The sequence below is a fragment of the Moschus berezovskii genome, chromosome 20, assembly GCF_049115385.1.
Source record: "Moschus berezovskii isolate FMDL1 chromosome 20, NW_MosBer_1.0, whole genome shotgun sequence".
Lineage (NCBI taxonomy): Eukaryota > Metazoa > Chordata > Mammalia > Artiodactyla > Moschidae > Moschus > Moschus berezovskii.
Window position 1 is genome coordinate 33505354 of NC_142479.1, and position 20902 is coordinate 33526255.

At 37.8% G+C, this 20902-nt stretch overlaps 1 protein-coding gene and 1 pseudogene across 1 annotated transcript in view; both read left to right on the forward strand.

Annotated features, from left to right (window-relative positions):
• The window catches only part of CPD (carboxypeptidase D), a 71252-nt gene that overhangs the window by 2216 nt on the left and 48134 nt on the right, over positions 1-20902 (forward strand). Inside the window, exon 2 of the mRNA XM_055402802.2 lies at positions 4171-4418. Within this exon, the coding sequence (XP_055258777.2) occupies positions 4171-4418 (248 nt within the window). The remainder of the gene's footprint in view (positions 1-4170; positions 4419-20902) is intronic.
• On the forward strand, positions 5193-19172 carry LOC148774676 (amelogenin, Y isoform pseudogene; annotated as a pseudogene).

The following is a 20902-nucleotide window of genomic DNA, read 5'->3' on the forward strand; positions in this document are numbered from 1 at the left end:
GAGAAGGGAATGGCTACCCACTCCAGTATTCCTGCCTGGGAAATCCCATGGACAGAAGGAGCCTGGTGTACAGCCTATGGGGTCGCAGAAGAGTGGGACGCAATTTAGTGACCAAACAACAATGACATAGGCTTGTGGAGCAATTAAGCTTTCTATCCTGATCTGAAGATTTCTAAGTGACAGATAAAATAAAAGCAATAATGAACTCAGGTGTTTTCCTGTAGGGCTTAGAATCATCTCTTCCACAAGATTCAGTATGTATGTAGCAGACCTTGAAAAATTCATGGACATTATGACAATTCTAGATTCGTTTTCTCTCCCCACCTTTCACTTTACTCCTTCTGAGAGGAGTAGGCATTAATCCCTGGGAAGCATTAACTTCACATACACTTTCTGGGAAGATTTTTCTTTTAAAGATAATGATGTCAGGCTCCCTGAACAGTTGCATAAGTGTGACTTTAAACAATGCAAACAGTCTAAAATGCTCCATCGTGACCTTTACAAGGATGTAAATTCTGTGAGTAGATATTTCTGTTCAGTATTAGTTCTGCTGTGACCAAAAATAAAAATAAGCTCTGTCTTGGTGCAAGTCACCTTGAGACTATACTGAAAGCTTTGAACTTTAAATTTAGAAGCACAAATGTGCTCTCTGGACAACTCTTTCACATCACCAGTATTTAATGATTACAAGATCGGGTCCAGGCTGGGTAGTTCAATGATAGGAGCTTGTGAAGATCGGAAAAGCTCATCTGTGTCGGTTGGTATTACATAGAAAGTTGCTCTCTTTTTTGGCTGTGGACTGCTGCTGCTGCTGCTGCTAAGTTGCTTCAGTCGTGTCCGACTCTGTGCGACCCCATAGACGGAAGCCCACCAGGCTCCCCCGTCCCTGGGATTCTCCAGGCAAGAACACTGGAGTGGGTTGCCATTTCCTTCTCCAATGCGTGAAAGTGAAAAGTGAAAGTGAGGTCGCTCAGTCGTGTCCGACTGAGTGACCCCATGGACTGCAGCCTTCCAGGCTCCTCCATCCATGGGATTCTCCAGGCAAGAGTACTGGAGTGGCTTGCCATTGCGTGGCTGTGGACTACCCTAGTCATATTCTCCCTCTTTTCAAATGTAACTCTAAATCAGAATGAAAAGTAGGTGAGTATTTAGGGTAAAAGTATACGCATCCATCCTCAGTCATAAATAACTCAAAATGCATATTATTTAATGATTATTCAGTAACAAGGGATATGTGAATAAAGTAAAAAACAAGCACACGCGTGATCTGAGATTAATTCCTAAATATAGAGTCAGCTTTATGGAGAGGAAATTCTCAAACCACAGACAGTATAGGGAAAGTACCTTTTTCAGTGTATTCTGTGAAATAAACTTCTTTGCATAATTTCTCGATATCCTAGTCACCCAGCTGTATTAGAAATAGATTTTTTTTGTCATTGTTGCTTTGGATATGTAAAATTTTAAAACTCATTTTCTCCTGCTTAGGAAAGTGAAGTTTATTTTCTATAGATTGTGCAAAATTGATTTTTTGGGTATGTTTGTGAAAATCATTGTATTATTGGAGTGAGTGCAGTTCCCTGAAACCTTTAGAATTTAGTTTATCAGACATCAAGTTTTCTTAATTTTTTACAGTTATTTACAGATTTATTTGGGGACCATAACAGAGTTAACTTAGAGATGGATTTTTTAATATCTATAGACTTGTTTATAATTTTTATGATATATTTAGCAGCTACTTTAAATCTTATGCAAGAAATGATATATGATATTGAAGTTGTGTGAGAAACACTTAAGAGAACTGATTTGAATGGAAACTAAAATACCCTTCAAATAAAACTGGATTGATATCAAAGTTGGTTTGACAAAGACTAAAAGCAATAATCTTATAGCCACTATAATAGATATCACTTTCTCTTGAAATTGTCCTTACTAGAGTGGCACTGGTACTTTTAAAACTCTGTAAGTAGAGTAAGGAAAATCTAATAATTTATCACTGGAGTAGATTGCAAATATTTCAGTGTTCTAAAGGTATTCGGTTAGGCTACTTTAATAGTATTTCTGAAAAGTGTTAAAAGAAATGACAAAGTGAGAAACAGCTTTTAGCAGAGAATCTTGAAATATAAAGTCTTAATTGAAATATATAGTTAAAATAGCATGCTTCACTTACTTAGAACATTCAGTTATCCACTTTTTCCCCACTAGAATATGAATGCCTTGAGGGCATCTTTGTATTTGTTTCTTCTCTGATGTATTCCTTAGTGTCTAGAACATTTGGCTTACAGTTGACACTCAAGAAAATTTGTTGCTGAATGGATGGCCTGAACTGGGCTGGCCTTCTTATAACTTTCCCCAAGTCATTGCTGGGGGAAAAAGTACTTAAATTATTTAAAGCATAGAAGCCAAAAAGTAAACAGTTAATGCCTTGCTATGGAGGAGGGTTGGGTAAGGTGGAGTTAGAGTGTTAGAATATACAGTTAGTTTTTGCTTCTGTATCATTCTTTCTGGCATTGGAAGTTGGGGGTGGATTGATAGGCTGTAAGGCAGTGATTCCCTGAGCAGGATGCAAATAATCCAAAGAAAGGAACATTTGTTGAGCAGATGCTTGAAAGAAGTCATTGTGCTGAAAGATATTGTATGTGTATTACCTTATTTAATTCTCATAACCACCCTAGGAAGCCGGTAGCATTAAGCCCCATTTTACAGGTGAGAGAAAAACTAGGATTCAATGGATTTAGAGGCAGCAACTTTACCTGATCATGTTGTGATCAGTAAATAGTGAGTGACCTGTCTGGGAAACCAAATGTTCTTACCCATATTTGCCTGGTTTCAGAGCCTGTGCTATTGCGCAAATGGTCTTTTCCTCTGGTGTCTGGAATTGTGCTTATTGTAATTATATTAGTTATTAAACTCGACTTTTTTCATAGTCTATTCTGGTATTTATTCACTGTCTTTATCAGCTCATTTCTGTCTTCTGAGGACAGATTCTGTGTTATAAGTAATTTTCATTGTTTGACCTCCTCTGGGAGGTACTAATCATATTTAACTTTTCAAATTAAACATATCATAGACTTAATTTTCTTTCAAGCATATAAAATGTTATAGATCAACCCCCTGTAGAATTTCTGTAGGTCAGTTTCTTTCAGTCACAAAAAGGCAGAAGCAAAAAATCCAATTTCAACTGCAAAAAGTGTTTAATCTCCAGCTATAGAAATACGTTGAGCTGTTACATGAGTGAAAAATGTATAAATAGGGCTGCAGCATGTTTTTGCCTTTAGCTTTTACCATAAAAGGAGTTCTTCAGTATTTCTATATCTATAAATGTGACTGGATTGTAAGTGGGTTCACTTAAAAATAAAAATTTAACAAAAATTAAAATGTTTCTTTTTATAGAAGCAACCTTATCTTCATGTCAGTTTATTTTTTAATGGCCCAACCAGGAACCTTGGTCCTAAAAAGAGAGTTGCTTTTACAGTGATGCAATGTTCTGTATTGTTTTTCTCTGAAAGCAACTCACTGTGTCAGGTCTATCCCCCAACCCCACCACCAATCTTCTCAACTATGGTGTCTCTCTCGAAAATGTGAGTTTAGTGTATTGTGAAACTGGAATGAGGCAAAGCACATCCTGTTTTAATTTATTTGTCTCTGAATCTCAAAAATTCTCTCTGGACAATAATATAAAAAGCATGAAACTTATTAACCCAACTCGTGTATTCAACAAGTATTTATTTATGTAAGCCACACTTTCTATGAGATTGGCACATTATGAAGTACAAGAATTAGATTGAACTCTATGAAATTGTCATATTTGTAGGTCAAAACATGGTTGAATATTGGCACGTTCATATTATTCAACCTAATAGAGGTCCCTGAATAAGACATCTCCTAAAACATTAATTTCTACTGTTAGTAAGCTATTTTTTTTCAATGATTGAAAAATTCTTTAAAGTTATTTGAAGTTAAGGAATTGTGAAAACTGTTTGAAATTTGTTGAATGGATAATGCTTTCTATCCATTTTCCTTCTATGTTGTTTGGTCAAATTATAACCGTTGATAGAATTGTCTTCTAGGTCTCAAGAGGAATATCTGAGTTCATTGATAAAAGATGTAGAATTTTAAAATATATGTTTTCTGTGCCTTTTGAAAAGTGATGTGTGATTTTGATTTTCAAAGGTTTGTGCTTTCCGGAAACCTGCATGGTGGCTCGGTGGTAGCAAGCTATCCTTTTGATGATTCTCCAGAACATAAGGCCACTGGAGTCTATAGCAAAACTTCAGATGATGAAGTATTTAGATATCTGGCAAAAGCCTATGCTTCAAACCATCCCATAATGAAAACTGGTGCCCCTCATTGTCCTGGAGATGAAGATGAGACTTTTAAAGATGGAATCACGAATGGTGCACACTGGTATGATGTGGAAGGTATGTAAAGCCCTGAATTTGCTATATTTTCCTCCTTGTTCATTTAACTTTTCTGAGCATACTCTGGGTGGAAAAGAGCAAATAAACTTCAAAGAATTATGATTTTTTTTTAATCTTGAAGATTTCAAATCCACAGTAAAATTGAAAGAAAACTTCATGAACACACTTGTATGTTTTATTTAGTCACTAAGTCATGTCAGACTCTTTGTGACCCCGTGGATTGTGGCCCGCCAGGCTCCTCTGTCCGTGGGATTTCCCAGGCAAGAATAATGGAGTGGGTTACCATTTCCTTCTCCGGCGGCTATTCCTGGACCAGGGATCAAACCCACATCTTTTGCATTGGCAGGAAGATTCTTTACCGCTGAGCCACCAGGGAAACCCGAACACCTGTATATCCTTTATGTAAATTCACCGACAGTTATCTTACCAGAAATACTGCTCCTCTCCCTTACACACACACACATTCTCTTTTGTCAGATGATCCAAAAGTAGGTTGCAGATTTCATGACACTTCACCTGTAAATACCTCTCAAGTATGTATTTCCTAAATAGAGGGACATTCTCTTACATAACCCTTGTACCATTACTGTAATTGAGAAATCAACAGTAACTCAGTGCTGTCATCCCACATGCTGTTTGCATGTAACTCAACTTTCCTGTATTACCCCCCACATATCCCATACAGCTCCTTTTCTTCCTCATCTGATGCAGTCAAGGTTCCAGCATTTTGCTTGTGCCTCTTGTGTTTTTTAGTTTCCCCCATCTAAAACAGTCATGTTAACAGTCTCTTTTCTTAATGATGGTGAATCTTTTGAAGTGTCCGGGCCAGTTGTCCCACAGAACAGCCCGTATTCTAGCTTTGTCTATTTCTTCATGATAAGATTATCAGGTCCAAATTTCCAGCAACACCATTACACTGATCACATGAAGAGGCACATAAAATCAGTCAGCTTGAATTGTTTACCATTTCCCTTAAGTGTTATAAAAACAGCTGTTGTTCTTTTCAAACTTTTGGTATCCTTTGAATAACAACTTTTTGTTTTTATGCACAGGCTTAGACAATTTAATTAAGAGTAATCAGAAGAAATAGTCAATCCATGAAAATGTTATCAGTGTAAAACTTATTTGTCTTCGTAGAATCTACCCATGGTGAATGCCTTGGGTCAAGGGTCCTTAACCTCAAGAATCTGATGCCTGATGATTTGAGATGGAGTTGATATAATAGAAATAAAGTGCACAATAAGCATAATATGCTTGAATCACCCCACAACCATCCCCCGCACCCTCCATGGAAAAATTGTCTTCCACAAGATCGGTACCTGGTGTCAAAAAGGTTGGGGACCGCTGCCTTGGGTTTTCGCTTACCCTATTATTTTTATTGGCAGTCAGTCACATTATAAAGTATCTTATGACATTTCTCTTAATGTGCCTTCTTTAAATATTTTAATATCTCTGTGACTTTTTATGTCAAGCCAAGAATACCCAGATTGGGTACTAAGTTTCAGGACTTGATACTTTCTATAGTTTGCTGATTCTGCTATAGTTTCTACCCATGTTTCTTATATATAACTAGCGAGTTGAACAGTTTAGAATGGGGTATGAAATATATAGAACCTGAGGGATGGGATGGGGAGGGAGGTGGGAGGGGGTTCAAGATGGGGAACACATGTACACCCAGGGCAGATTCATGTCAATGTATGGCAAAACCAACCAATATAATATTGTAAAGTAATTAGCCTCCAATAAAAAAAAAAGACACACAAAAAAGAAATATATAGAAGCCAAACTTTCTGCCTGTAACAATTAGAGGTGGTTTGAAAACCACTAATAAATTTTAAAGATAAGGGATATACTTTAATCTCATTTCGGTCTTTAGCAAATATTAATATATTTATTTTTAAGACTCTGCAGGGCTTGCAGAGTCTTAGTTCTTTGACCAGGGATTGAACCTACACCCTCCACAGTGAAAACTTGGGAGTCTTAGCCACTGAACTGCTAGGGAATTCCCTTTAGCAAATATATTTAATAAAACCAGATTTCTCGAACTAGTGGTTTTGTGATGTTGTCAAGTTGCTTCATTATTTGAGATCCTATCTAAAATAATGGACTAAAACTAATTTTTCCTTTTTGGAGAATGTTGTTAAAGATTAGAAAATAATTTCTAATTGACAGTTGACTAAGGAAGATAAATACATGTGATACTATTTAAAAAGTAAGTGTATTTCCTTCACAGTAAGTAAAGATTATTTGGTTAAGCCAGGCAACAGGTTTTCCTGAGTCTTCAAGCATTTGAAGGAGCTCAGTTTTGCTGCTGCCATTATTATTTTTTTACATTAATTTATTTGGCTGCACTGAGTCTTAATTGCAGCACTTGGGATCTAGTTTCCTGGCCAGGAATGGAACTCCAGCCTCTTGTATTGGGAGCTTGGGGTCTTAGCCACTGGACCACCAGGGAAGTCCCTATTCTTGTTTTTGTGAGCATCTACTTCTCTCCTGTTTTAACTGTGTGGTCAGACATATTTTTTGTTATTTCTACAATAACTAGCTTGTATCTCTTACTGCCTTAGCAATATTGAGCAGTTTCAGTAGTTTCTTGAGAGTGTGAGTGTGTGTGTGTGTTTTAACAGCTTTATCAAGGTGTAATGGACATACAATAAACTGGACAAATTTAAAGTGTATAGTTTGGTAAGTTTCAACATATATGTGTACCCATGAAACATACATATTGTTTCAGTAGTTTCAACAGGGCAAATTCGTTGTTTATCTTATACTGGGCTGTAGTGACTAAGGTGTTGTGAAACCTTGTGACTAGGCATATATTCAAACCCAGATGTCCTGGAGTAACTTTACTGAAACTTTATGTGATGTATTGAGAAATTCTAACTCAAAGAAGTAGAGACTTTTAGAGCTGAAAATGAATATATTGATCTAGTTCAGCTCTTTTGGTTTACAGGAAATCAAGGCTTTAGTGGTGAAATAACTTGTGGGCATCATTTATTTACCGAGCAGATATTTACTGAGCCTTTGCCACATCCTATATACTGTATTAAAGACACAGTGTGAACAAAACAAACAGTTCCTGGTCCTGGGGGTGAGGAAGTACATTAGTAGTGGGGGTGTGGGGCAATTTGGCCCCCAGAACCTTCACCTTCCTTGCCAGGACTGATTCAGTATTCTAGCTGCCTACGTGGGTGGCCTTGCTTCTCTCAACATGTCTTTCAAACCTCAGGCTCCATCCAGGGAATGACTATCCCAATAAGGCCTGTGAATAGTCGTTGTCTTCTGCTAAAGCCTGTTATTGTGATAGCCTAAGCTCAACCTATTCACGCAGCAGTCCTCTTTCTACTTTTTTATAAAAACCACAATGTGCTGATTTGTATGCCTTTTGTTTACCATTCTTTATTATTTTCTTTCTTCATGGTTTTGAAGACATTATAAAAAAAAATCCTCTCATGGTTTAGTGTGTTTATTCTAAAGGAAACTTAATGAAACTGAATTATAGTTTCAGTCAACTTTAAGAATTGCCCTCTTTCAACTGACAGGGAGTTTTAAAAGGGCAAGTAACCACCTATAAAAAGAAGAGAGGTATGAAATGTGACCAGATAATGTGTCTGTACTAATTCAGGTTTTGTGTGTATGTGTGTATGTGTGTGTGAATTTAAACTCCTTTGATCATGTGGGCAGCCATTCTCTGCATAAAGTGGAGGTCTGACTGAGCAGCACTAAAGTGCTCTAAATATTGAGGTATGTTTGGCTTGAAGTGGATTGCTGACAAAGGAAAGATCATGGGGGAAATAAAACCAAGCTGTTTTGAACAGCATACAAGGGTAGATTTGGTCCCAAAATGGACTGAAAAGCTTATTCTTGAGTAGCATTTTCTGTGTCATTCCGTTCCGTTCCGTCGCTCAGTTGTGTCCGACTCTATGCGACCCTGTGGACTGTAGCCTACCAGGCTTCTGCGTCCATGGGATTCTCCAGGCAAGAATACTGGAGTGGGTTACCGTTTCCTTCTCCAGGGGATCTTCCCGACCCAGGGATCAAACCCGGGTCTCCCAGGGCATTATGTCATAATTCTTCTGTCACCAGAAAGTTGGAATCTATATAAAATAAAAAAATAGAATGGACAGTCTAGAAATATAGTATCTGATCTTAAGAAATAAACAAATCCATAATTACAGTTGGAGATGTTAAACATGCCTTTCTTAGTAATTTTTAGATCATGAAGACAAAAATATCAGTAAGGACACAGATGATTTAAATAACATAAACCAATCTGATCTGATGAACATGTACAAAATACTGTCCTCATATCTAATTTTCCTGCAGAGTCTTCTTATAATCCAAAGTATATACGATAAGGAGTTTATCATTGGTCCCACTTAAGGTAGATGTGTTTAGTTCTGTTAGTGCTTTGTGTTACTTTGTTCTAAAGTATATGTATTAAAAACAAATGTACTAAAACATACTAAACTTAAAGCATTCCTATGTCTTTGCTTATTTCATATTTTAATAGGATGAAGTCTGAACTTTTCAGTCTGACACTTAGCCTTCTGGCCTTGTACACATTTCTGGCCTCTCCTGCCTCTCACCCACCACTGAATGACTTGTGCTGTGCTGTGCTGTCATGTCTGGCTCTTTGCAGCCCCATGGACTGTAGCCCACCAGGTTCCCCTGTCCATGGATTTTCCCAGGCAAGAGTACTGGAGCAGGTTGCCATTTCCTACACCAGGAGAGCTTTCCGACCTAGGAATCGAACCTGCTTCTCTTGCATCTCCTGCATTGATAGGTGGATTCTTTACTCTGAGCCACCTGGGAAGCCCTGAACCATTTGTCCTTCTCCAAAAACGTGAACCTTCAGGTATTGGGCTGCTGTCTGTCTGGTATGCATTTCTCCAGTTCCGCTGTAACCGCCTCTGAAACCTTTGCTACAGTAACTGTCATTCTGTTGCCTTCCTAGAGCTTTTTGTTTAACATCAGTAAAATGTTTATCTACTTCTGTTGTTAGTTTTTTATATCTTCTGCTAGAGTGTGAATTCTTTGATAAGGACTTGATATGCTTAGTCACTCAGTCGTGTCCAACTCTTTGCGACTCCATGGACTGTATGCAGTCTGCCAGGCTTCTGTGTCCGTGGAGATTCTCTGGGCAAGAATACTGGAGTATGAGTTGCCATGCCATCCAGGGAATCTTCCCCACCCAGGGATCGAACCCAGGTCTTCCACATTGCAGGTGGATTCTTTATTGTCTGAGCCACTAGGGAAGCCCAGGAATACTGGACTAAGTAGCCTATCTACTTCTGTTGTTAGTTTTTTGTATCTTCTGCTAGAGTGTGAATTCTTTGATAAGGACTTGGTGTGCTTAGTCACTCAGTCGTGTCCATCTCTTTGCAACTCCATGGACTGTATGCAGTCTGCCAGGCTTCTGTGTCCATGGAGATTCTCTGGGCAAGAATATTGGAGTGAGTTGCCATGCCCTCCAGGGGAACTTCCCGACCCAGGAATCAAACTGGGGTCTCCTGCATTGCAGGCAGATTCTTTACCACCTGAATTACCCAGGAAGCCCTTGATAGGGACAGTGTGGTGCTATTCATACAAAATGCATCACCAGGGAAAGAGTCCTACAGGAAGTGAGACTGGGGAGGTTTTTACAGTTATTTGGAATAAGATCTTTTTTTTTTTGGAGATAAGCGCTTTATCTAGAGGGATGCCATGGGAATGAAAAGGGAGTATGAGATATATAAGAAATCGTGTGTGAGAAGAGTTGCAGAATTAACAATGAGATAGTAGGACAGAGTATCTAGGCAGAGAAAGGCGTAACTTTGAGACCTTGAGCCTGGATTAGTAAGAATGATCATGGAAATGGGGGGAAAAAAAACTACTTGGAAGAAGTCTGTGTGTCTGTTTTCTCTTTAGATGGGAGAAGAGTGAAATTGGAGGTGGTACTGGATGTATCAGTTAAAAGTACCTAATGTACAGTTGGAAGATAGGCTCTGGGGCTTAGGAAAGAGGTCAAGATGATAAAGATATTTAGGAGTTATGAGACATGTGGAAATCATATGTCAGTGAACTTGATTTTGAAAATTGAATTGATATTGTTTCCTGGCATCATTTGATTGCTTGGAGCCAGAAATTCAACTAGGAAAAAAAAAAAAAATATATATATATATATTTATGAACAGATGGATGCTTTTTCATCTCCAAAGTGAATATACTTCTGGCATTTTGTACTGGGATGTTTTCTTTGAGGAATGCCAACAGTTTAGATATTCTCACCCTGTTCATATGTTAAGAATACTATTGATAATCAAATGTGCATTAGTCAAGGACTTTTGGTCTTATCTGATTTTGTACATTAAGGAGCTTTTGTACATTGGACCTCTTCCTTTTTTCTCTCTCTTTTAACCTGAGTGGCACCTCATTTAAAAGGAAAGCAAAGATGTAAAATGATACTCAAACAGGATATTTGCTTCTGTTTGAGTCACCAGTTTGCTTTAGCAAATTGAAGTATAGCCTTATGTGAAAAAATCTCACCTTTAGGAACAGTGTGCTTGTATATTTTGTAATGTAGTAGTAGACTTTCATGAAGGTTGAGAACCAAATGCTAAATACCAATTTAGGATTTGGCCCCTAAATCTTCAGATACAATGTCTAAAACTTAGATATGTTTTTATTTTTTTAAAACACAGATGGCAGAAAATGAGAAAGTACTTAAAAAAAAACAAACACTCTCTTTCTCTCCCCTTTTTGCTCTCCCTTCTTCCTATCCCTCTTATCTTCCCCTCCCTCATTCTTTTTCTTTTCCTTTCCCTCTCCCTATAAAAGCTACCACCTCATCCTGGGCACCCTGGTTGTATTAACTTCAGCTCTGAAAGTGGTTACCCCTCTGAAGTAGTACCAGAACATTATAAGACACCCATACTCTTCCTATAGTTACTAACCCATGGGTGGTTGGCTGCACCACCAAATCATTCCTGTGATGTCCCAGCAGACTCCCCAGAGTCTCACCCTGCAGCCTCATCACCACATCACCATGGTGTCAACTCAACAGCCCATGGTCCCCCAGAAACCAATGGTGCTAGTCGTTGGCCAACATTCCATGAATCCAACCCAACAATATAAGCCAAACTTTCCATTGCTCATGCAGCAGCCCTTCTGGCCCCAGTCCATCCAGCCACAGGCTCACCAGCCCCCTGCCACTCTAGCTACCCCATCCAGCTCTTGCTGCCAGAGCCACCTTGCCTCCACTGTTCCCCATGCAGCCTCTGTCCTCCATGTTTCCTGGCCTGCTTCTGGACTCTTGGCCAAAAACAGACAAGACCAAATGGGAAGAAGTGGATTAGAAGATCAGAAAATAAATTGCTTTCAGAATGACACAGGAACACAACAATTTGTTCCTGTCATCACTTTACTTAGTAAATTCCGTAACTAAAAATAAGTACCATTAGCCAATAAAATGTTTTTAAAATTTGAAAAAATCTTAAAAAAGGAAAATGCGTTCAAAGAATTATGTGAGATAAAGTGTTGGCCAAGTTAGACAAAACTGAAAACAGATTCAGGACTGTGTACTTTAACTTTGTAGAATCATATCATTAGCAAATATATAATCGGTGGGAGTGGTGAAGGAAATAGATTTTCATAGATAAGTTGTTCAGAATACAAAGACCAAGTTCAGGTATGATTTGGTTAATGCAAACTTGAATTTAAAGACCAGGAGTATGGGAAAATTTTTTCAAGGGCTCTCTTTTTTTCCATTCATTTGACCTAGATCTTTCACTTAAAATTTTGTATGACCATCATGCTCATTAGCTTTTAAAAATATCTCAAGGAGTACAAAATTATCATTTAATAACTCACTGTCTATAAATAAATTGTTCACAAAAGTAAAAATTGTGAGAACTGTTCACAATCCTGTGTAGTAATTTTATTAAAGAAATAACAGTAAGCTCCAAATTTAAATATAGAATAGAAATTGCTTGTATTTACACATTCTAAAATACTTTTCCTAATGAAAAAAGAATACATTGCATTTTTTTCTGTAAAAGATTTATGGGGTTCTTGTATCATACAATTTGATACTTTATAACTGGCCTACTGAAGGCAAGTTAAAAAAAAAAACAACTTGCTCTGTTTAAGTCTCAACATTGTAGCATTGGTTGTATTTTTTTACATTGACTTTCTGCATGGGGCATTCAGTTCAGTTCAGTCGCTCAGTTGTGTCCCACTCTTTGCGACCCCATGAATCATAGCACGCCAGGCCTCCCTGTCCATCACCAACTCCCGGAGTTCACTCAAACTCATGTCCATCGAGTCGGTGATGCCATCCAGCCATCTCATTCTCTGTCATCCCCTTCTCCTCCCACCCCCAATCCCTCCCAGCATCAGAGTCTTTTCCAGTGAGTCAACTCGTCACATGAGGTGGCCAAAGTATTGGAGTTTCAGCTTTAGCATCAGTCCTTCCAATGAACACCCAGGATTGATCTCCTTTAGAATGGACTGGTTGGATCTCCTTGCAGTCCAAGGGACTCTCAAGAGTCTTCTCCAGCACCACAGTTCAAAAGCATCAATTCTTCGGCAATCAGCTTTCTTCACAGTCCAACTCTCACATCCATACATGACCACAGGAAAAACCATAGCCTTGACTAGACGGACCTTGGTTGGCAAAGTAATGTCTCTGCTAGGGAGTCATTTGAATGAATGATTGAATTTAAATACCCTCTATCTCCTTAAAGCTAGACTTCTCTAGTGAAAACAGTAATAGGGATTGGTTCCATGATATGATAACGATGAACTGAGCATCTTAAAGCACATGAAGATTAGTGTGAGACAAATGGATTGAAGGAATTGAATAAATATGAAGAGATCCTTTGATTTAGCCACCCATACAGTTAGTATTGATCACAATTTGTTGTAGTGCTGGACAGACTCCTAATGGTTACACTTTTATTCTTTAGTATTGGTAAAGGAATGAAAACATAGGGTACCATGACATTGCATTCAATTTTTTCTAAGCATAGAAAACTGGGTTGGTAGGTAGGCTTAAAAGCAAAACGTAACCTTTTGTCTTTCTTTGCCATTTCCCCTTGGGAGTAGAGGAAATAGTCTAAATCAGTGGTTTTCAAACTGGGTATATTTGGGGAGAAGGAAGAGAACAGTTAGTTTGGATAACTTTAAGGAAATAAATTTCCAGCTCTTCCATACCTATTCTTAATATTGGTCTGCCTGAGAAAGATGCTGGCAGTGGAGATTCAATCTCACATCCTCTTCTCCCACTTGCCTGAAGAAAGGCATACTTTTCTAAGTCCATCTGAATCACACTATAGATTGAAGTTTTACAGACTTCCAGTGCACCAAACACAGAAGGGACAATTTGGTGATTAATGGTATCATAAAAGCATCACTCAAACATCTCATTAAAAGATACATTTTCAGTAATTATTACTTAGGTTTATTTATCAAAATCTGTAATAAAACTATGCCGTTATTGGTAAATAGTATACCAGTAGTTATTGTGCTAATTCAGTCTAGAATTCAAAAATGTAATAGGGCATAAATTAATAGAAATTTAAACATGCATACATATGTATTATTATAGATTGAAGTATTATAGGGTGATCAATGAAGGACTTTCAAGCATAAAAGTATATCCCATTTGAGTAGCAATCTGTAGAGCAAATGGAATGGGATAAAAGTTCAAGAAGAAAAAGGGAAGTTGTAAAATTCCTCCTGTTGAAGAAGAGTGTTCATGCAAGTTTTAAAAGTTGATTCTGGGAATCAAATCTCTATAGTATTCTATTTGGCTCCACCTAAAATAATAGTGTAAAATTTTTATTTAAAAAATAAAAATTGGGACTTCCCTGGTGATCTAATGGTTAAAACACCGAACTGCCAATTCAGGGGGCACAGGTTCCATCCCTGGTCAACGAACTAAGATCTCACATGCTGTGTAGCACAGCCAAAAGATAAAAAAATAATAAATAAAAATTGACATTATGCAAGAAATCACATTGTTAGAAACTATTTAAATTTAAAATCAAATCTTTTGGATACCAACTTTAAAATATGTGGTGTTGATTTCTCAGTTATTTTCCTATGAATAAAAAGTTTGAAGGTCATTAGTTTAGCTAGCCCCTTAAAAGACTAGTGGGTGTTAGAGACTTGCTTATTTATGATTGTTAATAAGTAGGATAAATAACAGATCCTTTATACTATTAGTAAAGTGCTTTATTGCTTTGAGGTATGCCTGTGTCTTTCCCAAAATAACATTTTTCTTTGACTGGATAAAGATAATGTTCTGATATCAGACATTTTGTCCTTTAGTCTATGTTGAGTCATACAACATATCAGCTTAAAATATAAACAAATGTATTAACTGAATCTGACAGTAGCTGCAGCAGTCAGTAATGTCAGGCGTATCTGCAGATCAATGTTCTCTGTGACAGTGAACTTTGTATATGTAGGTTTTCTGTTAAGGAAAAAAAAAAAAAGACAATGGATCTGAACCAGCTACTTAGCTAAGGTTACTTACTATGCAGTTTTTGATATTTAGTATTGGAAAAATTATGTGAAGTTTAACACATGGCAAATAATGCCTATTTGTGGCATCTCGCAAAAATTCTTAAATTATTCATTACTCAGTTAATATCTCTACTTGTTTCCAGCTTTTTAGATGAGTTTTTTTTTTAAGTAATTTTTAAACTAAAGCTTGAAGTTGGTGAATAAAGACTTTTTGATGTTCTAAAGGTAGGAGAGCTTTGTCATTTTTGTTTTGCAAACTAAAAGTTTGCTTCTTTTCTGACATTGACTCCTATGGGGTTCTAAAGAGATAGATTAAGGTATATATCACGGCTCACAAATTGCCTCCTGGGGGTGGCTCATTATTATAGACTCAGAGGAAATGTGCTTAATTTTTATGAGGTTTCACTGAGAGAAGGGTATTTTGTAGATAACTTTCTGTTATTGATTTCTATGGAATTCCATCATGTCAAAGACCATATTTTGTATAATTTCAGTTCTTTTAAATTTATTAAGTTTGTTTTATGACTCAGGATATGGTCTGTTTAAATGTTCCACATGTACTTGAATGTTTTCTGCTGTGGTTGGGTAGGATCTACTATAAATGTCATTTAGATCTGGTTAAGTTTTCAGTACTTGTGTATCCTTTGCTGATTTTCTGTCTACTTGTTCTGTTGACTACTGAGAGAGGAATATTAAAGTCTGAAACTATAACTGTAGATTGGCTCATCTCTTCTTTTAGTACTATCAGTGTTTTGTTTCATGTGTTTTGAAGTTCTGTTGTTAGAGATGTCACATTTAGGATTGTTATATTGTCTTGGTGAATTGACTCTTAACATTATGTACTATCCCTCCTTGGGTTTCCCTGGTGGCTCAATGGTAAGGAATCCTCCTGCCAATGCAGGAGATACGGGTTCAATCCCTGATTTGGGAAGATCCGTTGGAGAAGGAAATGGCAACCCATTCCAGTCTTCTTGCCTAGAAATCCCTTTGTATAGAGGAGCCTAGCGTGCTATAGTCCATGGGGTCACAAAGAGTCAGACATGGACTTAGTGACCGAACAGTAACTATCCCTCCTTCTATCTGGTACTTTTCCTTGCTCAGAAGTCTACTTTAACCTTAATATAGCCATTCCATCCTTCTTTTGATTTATGTTTGCACTGTATATTTTTTCCATTGTTTTAACTTACCCATACCATTCTATTTAAAGTGATGGACTTATTTTTTGATTCAGTTTGATAGTTTTTTTTAGTTGGTGTATTTGCATCATTTACATTGAACGTGCTTGTTGATATGTTTGGATTAAGCTCTGCTTTTAAATTATTTTTCTTTTTGTCCCTCTGTTTCTTATTCCCTTATTTCCTTTTTCCTGCCTTCCATTGTATTGTATGGATGTTTATTATATAATTTTAACTATAGTATTTTTTACTGTATTTCTTTGTAGAGTTTGTTTTGGTGGTTGCTCTTGGAATTACAGTTTACATAATTTTTTACAGTTCTACCTAGAAGTAGTATTTTACCATCTCAAGAAGAACATATAAATCTTACCACCATACCCTTTATCTTCCCCCACTTTATGTTGCAGTTGTGGTTTATGTATTATATCTATAAACTCCCACCAGACAGTGTTATACATTTTGCTTTCAACTGATATACATAGTTTTGAAAACTTAAGAGGAAAAAATAGTTTATTTATCCAAATATTTGCCATTTCTGTTCTTTCATTCCTGAAGTTCCAAGGTTTTCTCTGCTATCATTTCTCTTCTACCCAGAAAACCTTCTTTAGCATTTCTTTTAAAGCAGATCTGCCTGTCGGGGATTCTTTCAGCTTTCCATCACAGACAATATCTATTTCTGCATTCGTTCCTGAAGGATATTTTCCTTGGATATAAAAATCTGGGTTCTGGATTGACTATTCTTTAAAAAAAATTTGTGTATGTCATTGCCTTCTAGCCTTCATGGCTTCTGATGAGAAATTCACAATCATTTAAATTGTCTTCCTATATAAATGTATCATTTTTCACTGACAACTTTCAAGAAATGTTCCCATTGTCTTTGGATTTCAGTAGTTTGACTATGACGTATCTAGACATGAATTTCTCTTGTTTGAGATTTGCTAAGCTTCTTGAAATATAAGTTTTTGTCTTTTGCCAGATTTGGGAAGTTTTCAGCCATTGTTTCCTCAACTTTTTTTTTTTTCCAGCATGACACTCTTTTTTCCTCCTCTTTTGAGACTCTAGTAGGAAGAATATTAGACATTTTGATACTGTCCCTTAAACTCTGTTCTTTTATTTTTTTTCTGTTGTTCAGATTAGGTTATTTCTATTTATTTGTCTTCAAATTGACTCCCCTTTGTCATTTCTATTCTTCTGTTGAATTCATCTAGTAAATTTTAAAGTTTGGTTATATTTTTTACTTCTGAAATCTATTTTTTTCACCTCTTCTGTTTGTTTCTTTTATTTCATTTCAAGACTGTTTAATCTTACCTCTTTAGTATTTACCTGGCTATAATAATTACTTTAAGGTTAGTCTGATAATTCCCATACCTGGATCATCTTGGAGTTGGTGTGCATTATTTTTTCCTTGCAAACTGTTGACATTTGACTAGTTCTTTAAATGTCAAATAATTTGGATTATATTCTGGACATTTTGAATCATATGTTATGAGATTGGAGCCTTGTTTAAACCCTGTAAAAATGGTAACTTTTTGTTTATTCATTCTGGTAGTGAATGACCCATTTAGGTTCAGTTGCAAGTTTTTACTTGCCTTCGGTAGGCTGTGATTCCAATGTCAATTCAGTTTTCAACACCTTTGTCCTGCCTGTTCAGACCTGTCCTGTGTGAGTACCACCCAGGGAGCAGTGGTCTGCTGTGTAGATCAGTTCTCAGTGACTTTGGTATGCTGTTCAGGGTCAGACCCTCACATGTGCAATTCAGAGTTGAGCCCAGAAGTTCATAGAAAACTTTATAGGATCCCTTTTTTGATCTCTGTCCTGTCTATAGTCACTTCCAAGGTCTCCCAAAATAGATCATGAATAAAGATACCTTAGGGTGTTAACTGTCATTAGTTGTCAGGGAGATACAGGTTGGAACCACCATGAGATAGCACTATCCACCTGCCAGGATGCTTAAAACTACAAAAGGCTGACCAGTTGCTTGAGCAACTTGTTAGCTAAGGGTGAGGAGCAACTGGCACATTCACACCTTGATGTGGGAATGTGAAACACTACAGCCACTTTGGAAAACAGTTTAACAGTTTCTTATGAAGTTAAATTTTCACTTACCACATGATCCAGCCACACCTTTCCTAGATATTTACCCAAAAGACATGAAATAATTTGTCCATGTTAAGACTTAGGCACAGTTTTATTCATAATCACCTAAAGCTGCAACCAAGTCAAATACCCACCACATCAGTTCAGTTCAGTTCAGTCGCTCAGTCGTGTCCGACTCTTTGCGACCACATGAATCACAGCACGCCAGGCCTCCCTGTCCATCACCAACTCCCGGAATTCACTCAAACTCATGTCCATCGAGTCGGTGATGCCATCCAGCCATCTCATTCTCTGTCGTCCCTGTCTCCTCCCACCCCCAATTCTTCCTAGCATCAGACTCTTTTCCAGTGAGTCAACTCGACGCATGAGGTGGCCAAAGTATTGGAGTTTAAGCTTCAGCATCAGTCCTTCCAATGAACACCCAGGATTGATCTCCTTCAGAATGGACTGGTTGGATCTCCTTGCAGTCCAAGGGACTCTCAAGAGTCTTCTCCAGCACCACAGTTCAAAAGCATCAATTCTTCGGCGATCAGCTTTCTTCACAGTCCAACTCTCACATCCATACATGACCACGGGAAAAACCATAGCCTTGACTATTCAGACCTTTGCTGGCAAAGTAATGTCTCTGCTTTTTAATATGCTATCTAGGTTGGTCATAACTTTCCTTCCAAGGAGTAAGCATCTTTTAATTTCCTGGCTCAGCATCTGCAGTGATTTTGGAGCCCAAAAAAATAAAGTCTGACACTGTTTCCACTGTTTCCCCATCTATTTCCCATGAAGTGATGGGACCAGATGCCATGATCTTTGTTTTCTGAATGTTGAGCTTCAAGCCAACCTTTTCACTCTCCTCTTTCACTTTCATCAAGAGGCTTTTTAGTTCCTCTTCACTTTCTGCCATAAGGGTGGTGTCATCTGCATATCTGAGGTTATTGATATTTCTCCCAGCAATTTTGATTCCAGCTTGTGCTTCTTCCAGCCCAGCGTTCCTCATGATGTACTCTGCATATAAGTTAAATAAGCAAGGTGACAATATACAGCCTTGACGTACTCCTTTTCCTGTTTGGAACCAGTCTGTTGTTCCATGTACAGTTCTGACTATTGCTTCCCGACCTGCATACAGGTTTCTCAAGAGGCAGGTCAGGTGGTCTGGTATTCCCATCTCTTTCAGAATTTTCCACAGTATATTGTGATCCACACAGTCAAAGGCTTTGGCATAGTCAATGAAGCACAAATAGATGTTTTTCTGGAACTCTCTTGCTTTCTTCATGATCCATCGGATGTTGGCAATTTGATCTCTGGTGCCTCTGCCTTTTCTAAAACCTGCTTGAACATCTGGGAGTTCACCCACCACGTAGTCATTGAATAAACAAATAGAGGGCTTCCCCGCTTGCTCATCCATAAATAATCTGCCTGCAATGCAAGAGATGCAGGTTTGATCCCTGAGTCCAGGAGATCCCCTGGAAATGGGAGCCCACTCCAGTACTCTTGCCTGAGAAAGTCTATGAACAGAGGGACCTGGTGAGGCTAGAATCCATGGGGTCACAAAAGAGAGGACATGGCTTAGTCACTAAACGATAACTACATCCATACAATGGGGTCGACAGTAATGAAAAGGAAAATTTCTATGATAACGATAATAGAGACTTTAATTGCCAGATATTACAATGTATTATTTTGGAACTCTGCATTCAAATGGGTATATCTTTCCTTTTCTCTTTTGCCTTTTGCTTCTCTTCTTTACATAGCTATTTGTAAGGCCTCCTCAGACAACCATTTTGCCTTTTTGCATTTCGGGGGATGGTCTTGATCACTGCCTCCTATACACAGTGTCATGAACCACTGTCCATAGTTCTTCAGGCACTCTATCAGATCTAATCCCTTGAATCTATTTGTCACTTCCACTGTATAGTTGGGAGAAAAGGAGAAAAGGAAAGATATACCCATTTGAATGAAGAGTTCCAAAGAATAGCAAGGAGAGAGAAGAAAGCCTTCCTCAGTGATCAGTGCAAAGAAATAGAGGAAAACAATAGAATGGGAAAGACTAGAGATCTCTTCAAGAAATTTAGAGATACCAAGGGAACTTTTCATGCACAGATGGGCACAGTAAGGGACAGAAATGGTATGGACTTAACAGAAGCTGAAGATATTAAGAAGAGGTGGCAAGAATACCCAGAACTGTACAAAAAAGATCTTCATGACCCAGTTAATCATGATGGTGTGATCACTCACCTAGAGCCAGACATCCTGGAATGTGAAGTCAGGTGGGCCTTAGAAAGCATTATTACGAACAAAGCTAGAGGAGGTAATGGGATTCCAGTTGAGCTATTTCAAATCCTAAAAGATGATGCTGTGAAAGTGCTATACTCAGTATGTCAGCAAATTTGGAAAACTCAGCAGTGGCCACAGGACTGGAAAAGGTCAGTTTTCATTCCAATCCCTGAGAAAGGCGATGCCAAAGAAAGCTCAAACAACTGCACAATTGCACTCATCTCACACGCTAGCAAAGTAATACTCAAAATTCTCCAAGCCAGCTTCAACAGTACGTGAACCATGAACTTCCAGATGTTCAAGCTGTATTTAGAAAAGGCAGAGGAACCAGAGATCAGATTGCCAACGCCCGTTGGATCATTGAAAAAGCAAGAGAGTTCCAGAAAAACATCTACTTCTGCTTTACTGACTATGTCAAAGCCTTTGACTGTG